At 40.1% G+C, this 12407-nt stretch overlaps 1 protein-coding gene across 2 annotated transcripts in view; it reads left to right on the forward strand.

Moving 5' to 3' along the window:
- bcar1 (BCAR1 scaffold protein, Cas family member) overlaps nt 1-12139 on the forward strand; it is a 32481-nt gene extending 20342 nt beyond the window's left edge. For both annotated transcript variants that reach the window (XM_033967689.2, XM_033967688.2), the window contains exons 2-8: nt 27-689; nt 8333-8482; nt 8584-8679; nt 8797-9171; nt 9250-10107; nt 10382-10468; nt 10556-12139. In XM_033967689.2, coding sequence (XP_033823580.1) covers nt 27-689; nt 8333-8482; nt 8584-8679; nt 8797-9171; nt 9250-10107; nt 10382-10468; nt 10556-11092 — 2766 coding nt within the window. In that variant the 3' untranslated portion in view covers nt 11093-12139. The remainder of the gene's footprint in view (nt 1-26; nt 690-8332; nt 8483-8583; nt 8680-8796; nt 9172-9249; nt 10108-10381; nt 10469-10555) is intronic.
- The last annotated feature ends 268 nt before the right edge of the window (nt 12140-12407 follow it).

The raw sequence follows: 12407 nt of genomic DNA on the forward strand, positions 1-12407 counted from the left end.
TTTTTTTGTTGTTTTTTTTTTTGCAGAATGTGCTGGCTAAGGCACTGTACGACAATGTGGCCGAGTCTCCAGATGAGCTGTCTTTCCGGAAGGGGGACATTATGACGGTTTTGGAGCGGGACACTCAGGGGCTGGACGGGTGGTGGCTGTGCTCGCTCCATGGTCGACAAGGTATCGTCCCTGGCAACCGTCTGAAGATCTTGGTGGGCATGTACGACAAACAACAGGGATCTCCCTCCACCCCTGATCCAGCCACTGTCACCTCCCCATCACAGCGCCCTCTACTGCCCGCTCAAAACACCTACGCCAAACCCACACCCACACCAACTGTTATGGCCACAGCATCACCAGGCTTCCCAAGCAAGCCCGTTCCAGCTCCACAGTACACCTCTATGCACCCCGCTACAACTAACCCTGACTCAATCTACATGATGCCACCGTCCCATGAGCCCAAAGGCAGCGTATACCAGATCCCCTCCGGACCGGTTTGTTCAACTCCACAACCTCCAAGTAAGGCTCCACCCCTGGCCAAGAGGCAGTACCAGGCACCTTCTCAGGACATCTACCAGGTGCCCCCCACCCTTCAAGGGGCAGGCCCAGCTGGGGTGGCATCAGTGGGGCAGGATGTGTACCAGGTGCCCCCCTCTCTGGAGAAGAGGAACTGGGACAGCGGCAAACCACTTGGAAAGGTAAGGAATGGGGAAGGTTATTTATTGAAGTATTGTTAACTACATAATTCAAACTACACTTTTCAAAATAATTGTGTTTTTGAGTACTCACCATTTTTGATTACTAAAATGTATTTACTGGCTAAATGAATCTTAACCCATTCACTGAAATACACAGCCAGATTTTAGGCTCAAATTTAGTCCACCACCACCATCTGTTTTACATGGTTTTGAGCTTTTTAGTGATTGACAGTGTTCTGTAGAATCTTGCCAAATTGTCTTGGGAAGATAAAAATTTGTTTTGTCCAACAAGAAAAATATGTTACAAAAACAGATATGCATATTTAGTCAACAATTACAGATATGCAGAAGTGGTTTTACAGGCTTAATAAGACTATTTCTAGCTTTGAAAGGTCAGTGTTGTGGCATTGCGTGGCTAGAGAACAATATTTGAATGCTTATTTGTGTCTCTTTGCCTCTAGTTACCACCACAATCTGAAATAAAACTAGCAGATGCAATTAGGGTGTAGCCTTTAAACTAGATGCTAAATGACTTATACGCAGCTTTTAACATTTAGAAATAACCGCCATTGAAGGTCAAGCAGCACTTTAATAATAATTATTTTAACAACATCTATTTTTAGTATAAATAGTTTAAAAAAAGTTTTGACAGTGAATTGGTCTTCAACTGAACCTGTAAACCAGATACTTTGCTCTTTAAATGGTTGTAAATGGGCCTGAAATACACTTGTGAATTGCCAATAACAATGTTTTGTTGACGTTTTTCTTTGTTAGAGTAAATTAAGCTTATATTCAATACAGCGGGGTGTAGAGTGGTAATGAATAGCCATATTTAGCTTGTCCCGTTCTCACTCCTCCTGGTCAATAGCTGTCTGAGTGTGAAGTCCATGGACATCAACAGGTTTATCACGTTTTGTCCTTGAGCCCCGGTGCCAGGCCATTACTGCTGCCGCGGCTTATCTGGGCGCCTTCATTTCTTCCACTTTTCTCTCTTTACTGCAAACTGCTCCGTTAGGCTGAAAGAAAAAGACAGATCTGAAAACGGCAGATCCACTAGCCTAGCACACAGACTGGTACCCTCAGTTGGGGTCATAGCAAGTTCAGGTCTTGTGTCTTTTTTAGGCTTGGTCTGTTTGTTCTCCAGCTATATCCAGTGTGTGTCATACAGGGTTTTTGTATTGTATTTACCCATTCATTTTCCGTCACATTTACCAAGCTTGGCAAACAAGCAGCTCTGCCCTCTTTGAGCTAGTTGGACATTACAAGATAAGGTGTTCCTACTCGAAGGCTGTTGCTACACATCTGTGAATATGTATTAGAAATCACAGTCTCAGATCACATTATGCTGTACATCAAAATGATATTGTATTTTTAAAGGGGCACTATGTAACTTTTCTGGAGAAGTGTCCACCTGCTTGTCTCCTTGGAGATGTTATTACTTTGCCTGGGTTATTTCAAAGTATGGCATTAAACGCATCTATCTACCGGTACATAAAGACTAGAAGGCAATGCTTCCAGACATTACATGTCAGATTTGTGGAGAGGCAACCCTGCTCACACTAAGAATGTATCTTTTTCAAGGTATTTTTGAAACACCTGTAATTAAATAAGTGCAAGATAGAAAAGTGTAATGCCGTACTCGGGAAGAATGCAGGCAAAGCAATAACATAATCATGGTGGTGGTGGACCTGTTACCAGAAAAATTGCATAGTAAACTTTTAATAATACCCACTTTCAGGCATAATTATGCATCAAAGTGGTTTAGAAAAGTACAAAGGTTTACATAGACATATTTGTTTTAACTGTTAAAACCATTTTGCACAACAATAGCTCATTATAAACAGTCAGAATCTATATTTCCTTCTTCTCTTAGTGTCTGTTACATGCCAGTCCAAAGCACAAGTCAGTTAACTGTTTTGGAGGGGAAAAAGCACAGCTACAGCTCAGAGACATAGATAGTAAAAAACTGGATAAAAGGATGCCGATGTTAGAGCTGCCAGTCATGGCAGCTTAAAGAACAGCACCAATGAGGAGATTTATGGAGGTAGTGAAAGAGGAAAAGTTGGTTGGTGCAAAGGATGAGCTAAATTGTGGCAGATGTTTTAGTGCTGCCAACAGAAGGCATGGGTGAAAAAAACTTCTTAATTAGAAGAACAATAGTTTGAGAGTCATTAAAAAGTTACAATGGTCCAGTAATTATTTCAATTGATGATGCCCATGCCAGCTGCCAGGCTATTACCAAGCCCCGCACCACAATGAATTTTACAGATTCAGAAATAGCAGCGGGCTCCTTTGTGTGTCAGGAGTCTGCCAGCTTACACAGCTGTCATCTGACACATCAAAGAGTGAGGAGGGTGTGACAGCGGGACACGCGCCCAACAGCAGCTGAGCGTCTGTGTGTGTTGCTGCTAATGCCACTGTAATAAGCACTGTTGATGGAGGATTGGGACATTTATACCGTGGTAGTAGGCCAGTTGAAGAGAGAGTATAGGTAGAGCATGCAGAGCTGTCATTAGTTTGGTGTGTTGGGTGGTATCTTTCAGTATTGTGTTGTTCATAGAGTTTAGGATTATTTTGGAACCATGCCAAAAATTGGAATTAAACTGAAATAAATTTTCTCAAAAATATCTTGGTCTAGAGTCCCACAACCACGATCTAAACAATTGAAGTGATTACTATTATTTTCTAAAACATAATAAGATCACATTTTCCTATAATTGCTCAATGTGTCCTTCTCATTCTTATTGGCCTTTTACATCTTGCAGATGGCATCATAACATTCTATAGGCAATCATTTAATACAGATGGGGGAGGGGGGGGGGGGGGGGGGGGGGTCTGGCTCTTGTCCTGGGAGTCTGGGAGTATGACATCATCACATTTTAGAATTTGAAACCCACCAAGACCCAGAGCTTATTTTAATGTGACACTGCCATTCTAACAACACAAGACAAAAAATAACACCCTTTTTATGCCAAACCTTTAAAAAGTCACATCATAGTATTTCAGGTATGTTTTTAGCTCAAACGGACTCAAGTGTCCTTTGAAAACAGAGCTATAAATAAAACATTTGAGCAGCAGTGCGTCTTGAAACCTTGTCATATTTTTATGTGAAGAGATGCTGAGCAGCGGGTGTGGGGAGGGCTTATGGCGGCACATGCTCAGAGATTATCTGGAGACTAATGAATTTAACACAGCTGTCTGGCACACTGCACCACTCAACACTGCAAACACAGACATTCCAAGTAAAGCTGTAACTTGCACCATTACTAATTCTAAGTAATGCAATCTTATGTCAGATTTATTACAATTTTATTCATATATTCTCAACATAAAGTATGTTTCAAAGCAATACTGGTAGTTATCAAAATGGCAGACTATCCACAATTTTTAATACAACTTGAAAGGAAAAAGTTAATATATCAAAATGTGTTGTAAATTATGAAAAGCTTTGAGGAAGTAAATTGATCAATATGCATATGTAAGTGCATTTATTAGCTTACTGTATGTAGTCATTAGGGTTGTCAAAAGAATGAAAAATCAGATACTAATCGATTCCAAAACTAGTATTGAAACTAGATACTCATTTGTACAAGTAACATTATTAAAATCCACAGCTTGAATGATCTTGAGTTTTATCGGAGACCACAATGTAATTACTGTTAGAAATTACTATTATTTTGTGTTGAAAATTACATTCCTTTGTCTAAAAAAAGGGGCATTTGTTTTGTGGTATCGAAATTGAGTTTGTAATTGAAGTATTCAGTCAACAATAGTAGTATAGGCCTACTTTTGTTTGTTTTTACTATACCCTTGCACTTCACCACCATTACTCTCTTGACTGCAGCCCGCATGTGTGCTAATTACTTCATTGTTCAATTAGAATTTGTTTTCTTGTAATTAGCATGTTGCCAGAGTTGCCAGACAGTCATGTGCAAAGCAAACACAGTTGCCATGTGGAGTTCAGTGGGGGGTGGACTGTGTAATCTGCTAAGAGACCTCAGCAGCCCCCTCTCTGTCTAGCTTTGGCATTCCCACTGTTCCTATATACCCTGAGAAAGCTACGGGACGTTAGCCACTACCAGTTTAGACAAACCACCAAACCTCCTGTAATTATGGCCCTATTTTCACCACTCCATCTTTGAAGCTCACATCTGTATCATGAAGACATCCTCCAAACTGCAGCTGCCTCTGTTGGGGTTATTTTGGAGTTAGTGTGGTTTGGGTGGGCATTTTGAAGCTATGTGTTTGACGACATGTTGTAATCAGCCTGATGTGTGTGTGCCCATGGTTTTCCTTGAATAAAAAGAGGAGGAAAATGGGAAGGAGGGGTGGGGCTAAGAGCAGAGGTCATCTGTTGAATAGTGCATGGCATAATCATTCACAAGTCACAAAGAAGGATCTCCCAAGCTCCGTCTGGAGCTATGGCTTTGTGTGCATATTACATTAAGTGAAGGAAATGGAATTTTTTCAATGCGTGCGATGGCAGGGGTTTGTTGGTACCTCGGGAGTGGTGCAGTTATTCTGAGAGCACAACACAGTTTTCTGAAGTACTGTATTTAGGTCAGTGAATCTGAAAGTGCAGTACCGTCCTCAAGCCATTTCTTTCCTCTATAAAAGACTTGTAGATATGGTCCGGTCACTCTTTAAATAGAGAAATAGAGGAATGAACTTGTCCTTGATATTTAAATTATATTATATGTGTTTGTGCGACAGGTTTTTACATTTATTTTGCTTTCATGACAGTTCATTTAAAGCAATGATAGGAATAGGCTTTTTGGAGTGTACATTTCTGGTGTTGGACAATGAATAAAAAATTTCTTTGTAGCATTATTGCATTTTGCATTATTACCACAAAGATGTTTACTATAAACTGCTATTTAAAGGCATGGGTGCTAAATTAGCTGCTAATGTGAACATGTTATAATCAAAATGCTATAGTGACGCATTTAAATTATCTTTTTTTTTTGTTTAAGACAAACACTTAAACTCCTTTATGCAACACAGATGGCTGTCAATCATTTATTAGAAAAGAAAATCATAAACAAGTAGACAGTGACTATCGAAAAAGTGTTCAAATAAATTCATCCAGTAATAGATATTGACTTTGTTATTTGAGGAGTTTGAGAAGGAATCAATGTCACTTAGGATGCATTAAGGTGAACATCAATTCTGCATAGCCCTCCACATCTCAGCACCTTTGTTATGATTTAAATGGTAATTAATTGTACATACATTTTCATTTTATGTATTACTTATTATTGCTATGAATCCAGACCTAAAATTGTGTTGCAGGTGGAATAATTTTCATGGTAACCTATGCTGTTTAAATTTAAAATATGTGACAATAACCAAAGCACATACCATAAATTTGCAGCTAAATCATTAAGAAATTTACTGTCATAGAGAGACCACTTATAACTTTAGTATTGGACCCCAGTTGACAGTTAATTAGACATTGCTACACTAGCTTACAAAATGCCAACACTGTTTCTCTAATCCAGACAGTTATTTTTAAATCAGCTCCAGAATTAGCCTGTAAATGTATACTGTACAGATAGCCATTTATACCATAGAGGTCTTTGGGGGGTGGTTTCCTTTCAAATGCTGTCCCAGGTGTCCATCAGTGTAAGCACTAAGTAAAATTAACATAGGAAGCATAACTTTTAGTATATCAGTAATTAGTCAGACTGGATAATCCTTGCTGCGTCCTTGATGATTTGTTGTTCAGCCTGGGTCACAGTTGTTTGATGCTAAGTCAAACTAGAGAGATTAAATAATGCAGAGGCATCATCAGTAACACGCCCACTCCTCTGATGTGCTTAAGGTATTAAATGTGTCTCGCTGGGATGTGTCTATTCCCTGGAGACACACAGTAGATCAATAGAGTAGTATCAATCAGAGCATGGTCTAGGCAGGACTCATCTGGCACTTAGTCTAGTCCACTCATTACAGTTGAAAGCTTTCTGATGATGAACCAAGATGTGTTTATGTGTGAAATGAAAAATAGGAAACCAGAGCAACACCCCTTCCAACCTTGGCCAAGTGCATGCTGTTGATGTGTGCACGAGCAAGACACTTCCCCACTGCTACAGGGCATCCACTGTAAAAAAAAAAAAAAAAAAAAACTAAACAAAAACTGCCAAACTACCGCTTGTTGTGGTTATCCCCTGTCTAATTATATAATATTACTGGAATATTTTAATGAACAAATCTGATCTGGCATGTTCACCCCATTTTATACTTGTGCTTGGTTTAAAATATCTTCAAAACCGCACTTCTTCTTCTGTATTGACAAACAGATAAATTATAGGCTTCTGCAGCTTTGAGAGTAATATTCATTCATAGTGGTAATGACAGCAGTTACAAGGGTGCTCAAAATCATGACTATCATCGACTACCTCCGTGTTTGCATCAATACAGAAAATAGAAAAAAAACAAGTACAAAATGTTTACACCTTCATTCATTCCTCATTATAGTAGCTTAAATAGTACTAAATACATCTAAAATGTTTCACTTCAGCCTTGTAAAATTTGCTAACAAGATAACCCTATTCACACACTATCTTTCTTAAAATCTTTTGCACCCATACTATCACGTTATGATCTGTATTTATTGTTGTTGATTTGTTGAGGTAAACTGATCCATCGGTGAGTGCAGGGCAGGGCATGTTCGTCTTTGGTTTCATTTGTAAATGTTCAAAAATCAATGCGTAAAGGGGACACTGGGAAGGTAGATTGTCGGTAGGAGGGGTGTGTAGGTGTGGGGTGTATAGGGAGGGGCAGGCCACAGATGTTGTCATTTCCCAGACTGAGTGCTGCACTATACTCACATCTCATAATGCACAGTTTAAACAGGAGCACAATAGAGCCACCAGATTCCCACAGCAAATCAAACAGCCTGCTGCTCGAGCACTCTTCCTGCTGTGGGCTCGGGGGTTCATGTAGATTCAACAGTCTAGGGTGAGGGGGCAAAAGTCTGCAGCGGTTATTGGTTTTGAATGGACGTTTGGGGATAAAGTGTTTTGTTTATTGTTTTGGGGTACCCCTTACCATTTAACCTCCATATTTTCATCTCCTTCCTGTATTTCAGTTGTAAATAAAAACACTTTTTTTAATACCCTTTCTTATTAGTGGTAGACATTAGTATTATTATTAGTACGAGTTTATTTAGCTACCGCACTAGTAGTCATAGTAGTACTGGTAGTAGTAGTAGTAGTAGTAGTAGTAGTAGTAGTAGTAGTAGTAGTAGTAGTAGTAGTAGTAGAAGTAAAGTAAAGACATTAGTAGTTATGGTGGTATGTGTACACTTAAACTGAAGCTATTCAATAAGTAATGGGCATTGTTCCATGCTGTAGTTTAGTCTTGTCTGTATAATTCATACTAAACATTAATTCAGTAAGAATCTCCTGCAATGCAAATTGTAAATGTCTTGATTGAATTATTTGCATAATGGTTCTGTGGTTCAGTTTTGAATATGTATGAACACACTTCTCAATTTGAGCAACTGGTTTTCATCCAAAAGTTAGTCTATAAATAACTATGTTGTGAATTCAGATAGTAAAATAGCAGGATATTTTATAACATTGGCTAAAAAAACCAAAATAAAACTTACCCTAACTGTACTGTTTCTTTTTTGTGTCCAGGTGGTGGTCCCTACACGTGTGGGACAGGTCTATGTCTATGACACAGTGAAAGCAGACCAGGACGAGTATGACGTCCCGCCCAGGCATCAGACAGGGGCCCAGCAGGACATATACGATGTGCCCCCTGCCCGTCAACATTTTAATACCCAAGTAGGATAGAGTTTTAACACATATTAATATATTGCTGTTAAGTTGTTTCAAAATGTTTTTATGGTATTGTATGTATAATATAGAATTTTCTGTTGTGGTAGGTGTATGACACTCCTCCAATGGTGGTTAAGGGGCCATCTAGTGTTCAAGATGTGTACGACACTCCTGCAAGCAAAGACAAGCTTGCACAACAGCAGGTATGAATTTTGAACATTTTAACATGTAACTTAACTTCATGAACTCAATATTGTTTTTATTTTAAGCCAGATCATAATCAAACCAAGGTTCTGATATTAATTTAATTGTCTTACTAGGTCTATGACTTCCCTCCATCTGTGAGCAAAGACGTGCCTGACGGTCAACCAGTCAGAGAGGAGACCTACGATGTCCCACCTCATTTTGCAAAACTCAAAGGTCCTGTGCCAGTCCCGACTTCTCAGTACCTCCACAATAACCTGAATGATGACGATGATGAGCCCCCCATACCAGAGGATGTGTATGATGTCCCACCCCCCATCCTAACAGAGAAGCATTTCAACAGAGTCCAGCCCAGCCAGGACATCTATGACATCCCCACCAGCCTCAGAACGGGGTACCCCAGTCAGGACGTGTACGACTTCCCCCGTGAGAGGAACCCGGAGAGGACCGCAGAGAGAGGGGAGCAGTATGTGTATGATGTACCACCACAGGTATGTAGCAAGGAGATAATAGTAAAGAGTAATGAATAATATAGTGTAATTATACACAGCTTAATTTGTCTTTTGCAGGTTGTTCGTGACCCTCAAACCACAGATGACCTCAGCATGTCTTTCAAACGCCTGTCTGCCTCTAGTACCGGCAGCACACGCAGTAACCACTCAGCATCATCTTTAGATATGGTGCCTGTTCGGGACACATCGGCCCCTTCTCCTCTCCCTGGGAAACCTCTCATGTTGGACCTGGACCAGGCCATGGAGCGCCTGACCCGTCTACAGATGGCTGTGGAGTCCAATGTGTCGCTCATGATGTCTTTTATTACTGGGAACTGGAGGAGTCCGGAGCAGCTGGGGGGGAACCTGCCCGCCATCCACCAGGCTGCGGACCGCGTCAGGTCCTCGGTCAGGGACTTCCTGGAGTTTGCTCGAGGTGCTGTGGCCAACGCAGCTCAGGCCACAGATCGTCTGCTGCAAACTAAACTGGGGAGACAGGTGGGCAAAATGGAGGAAGTGTTCCATAGTTTAATTCAACACAGCCAGAGCTTAGACGCCATTGGCTGGTCAGCCGCCGCACTCGCAGTGTCACCTGCAGGCGGGGATGACCTGGACCGACTGGTCATCACCGCACGGGGTATCCCAGACGATACCAAACAACTTGCCTCTTTTCTACATGGAAATGCCACACTGCTCTTCAAACGGACCAACAGGCAGCAACAGCAGCTGCCTCTTCCTCCAATCCCAGGGGACGTTAGTGGGAACATGACAGGGTCAGGAAGTGGCACGTATCATGGAGGAGAGAAAGTGCACATTCAGTCTCGGCCTCTTCCCTCTCCCCCCAAGTTTACGTCTACAGAAGAGGGGCCAGTGGAGCGGCCGTACGAAAGCACTGAAGAAGGCTGGATGGAGGACTATGATTACGTGCATCTACAGGTATATGTTTGTTAACTACTGAAACTTTTGTTTCGGCAGCAAGTGAGTTCCAGTCTTAACATGAAGATATCTACCCACACTTAATAAAAAGCTGTGTAATTTGTAATATTTTGGGCTACTTAATATACATAAATCAAAGCTACTCTCTGGTTCTATTTGTTCTGTTTCTAAAACGTTGGTGTAATAGAAAGTTTTAAAATTAAGTTTATGTTTTTGTGTATGACCACCAGAGGACGCCAAAGATGAATAATTTTAAAGCATGTGTGTTTCTCAGGGAAAAGAGGAATTTGAAAAGAACCAAAGACAATTGTTGGAGAAAGGCAACATCACCAGACACAATGCACAACTGGAACAGACCCAGGTAAGACAAGTTATCTTAATAAATATCATTCATATTGTTTAAATACATTGTTTGAGTGATGACCTTAATGTTACTTTTTTATTTTAGATCAAACAGTTTGAGCGTCTGGAGCAGGAGGTCAGTCGACCAATCAACAACGACATGACAGGCTGGGTCCCGTCTTCACAACACCCCATGGCCCATCCCCACAACGGCTCCTCTGGACCACCCTCCAAACTGTGCCACAGCGACCGTCAGCTGCTGCTTTTCTACCAGGAGCAGTGTGAGCAGAACATCACAACAGTCACCAATGCCATCGATGCCTTTTTCACCGCCATCAACTCCAACCAACCCCCCAAAATCTTTGTAGCACACAGCAAGTTTGTGATCTTGAGTGCACACAAGCTAGTTTTCATAGGGGACACTCTTTCACGTCAAGCTAAGGCCCCTGAGGTGAGGGCAAGGGTGGCTCAAAGCAGCAACACGCTTTGTGAAAAACTGAAAGACATTGTGATCAGCACTAAAACAGCAGCACTGCAGTATCCGTCACCAGGGAACACAAGAGAGATGACGGAAAGGGTGAAAGAGCTGGCAGGATGTACACAGCAGTTTAGGATGGTCCTGGGACAGCTCTTGGTCATGTAAAACGAACTTACTCTACTCTTCTGGACCTTCCATGTCTTTTGTTTTTATAGACTATTCTATCTTCAGCGGGCTGGGCCGATTGTTGTAAAATAATCCATGTAAATACTTAAGTTACATAATATTTAGCCAGTAAAGAAAGATGAAAGTTGAATAATGATAAAAAAAATATATACAGTCCAGTTCATATGTAAGATGTTGTCATTATGCCTCAATGCAGCACTAAAAGGGTGGGAATAAAATGAGAAAATGTGATTAAACATAAAAGAATGTTGCACAATTTTACCAATAAAATAACTACAATACAGCAATTTTGAATAAATGAATAAAAACTTTTGTTTTTATTAATCTTTATATTGTAAGTAAGAATGTAATGATATCATAAACTGCACCCTTCCCAAGCTTGGGTGAATAAACAGGGTTAACCTCAGAAAGAAAAAGCAAAGAGACAATAAGGAGGTGTCTAGCCTAATATCTAATATGGTGCAACAAAGTTATTGTTGATCATGTTTTTCCACATCTCATTTGTTTTGTATCAAATCCATGATTTCTTCTCAATTGCCCTAAAACATAAATGAATTGTTTTAATAAGATGAGATAAAAGACACTTGTAGTTTTTAGGCAATATATTGGTATTATTATAGCACACCATACATACATAAATATGATCTTAGTTCTCGTCATTGCATCTTCATTGTTAAAAATTGTAAATCTATGATATGTATGACTGTGTTTTGTAAGTCACCGTCTGGGTTTGCCCTAAACTCACACTCAAAAGAAAGGCCACATGTTGTCATACAGCAGGCCATACTTCTGAATTATGTCTAAAATCTATACAACTCCAATGTCAAACAATGTTTTTGTAGAATAAATAAAAAATTGGTTTGTAAGAGGCATGTACTGAATGATGGAGTGTAATATATCTGCTAATGTAATTAAAGCTGCAGTTGATAGATTCGCTGACAGTGATGTGATGATTTTTTTTTTTTTTTTTTTTAAGTTTACATTATAACTTAAAAATTACTCAATAAACCTAACCAGTTGCGCCTACGATATGATCTGATGTCTTCATATGCACAATCATCCATGCATGTATGCTGTATGTTCACAATTATTTAATGGATCTGTCTCAGGGAGGAATTTGCATACAAGTATCTTTTGCAAAAACAAAAATGGATGTACCACCTTAAATACACGTAATGAAATAATGCCACATAGAAATACATAGCGTGGTACTCCATATAGCATATGTATAAAGCAATATAATGTTCAGACTTCATGTGAAGATTCCTCCGTTGTACCATAGCAAATGTGCAAT

This window comes from Periophthalmus magnuspinnatus, chromosome 6, assembly GCF_009829125.3.
Source record: "Periophthalmus magnuspinnatus isolate fPerMag1 chromosome 6, fPerMag1.2.pri, whole genome shotgun sequence".
In the NCBI taxonomy this organism is placed as follows: Eukaryota; Metazoa; Chordata; class Actinopteri; order Gobiiformes; family Gobiidae; genus Periophthalmus; species Periophthalmus magnuspinnatus.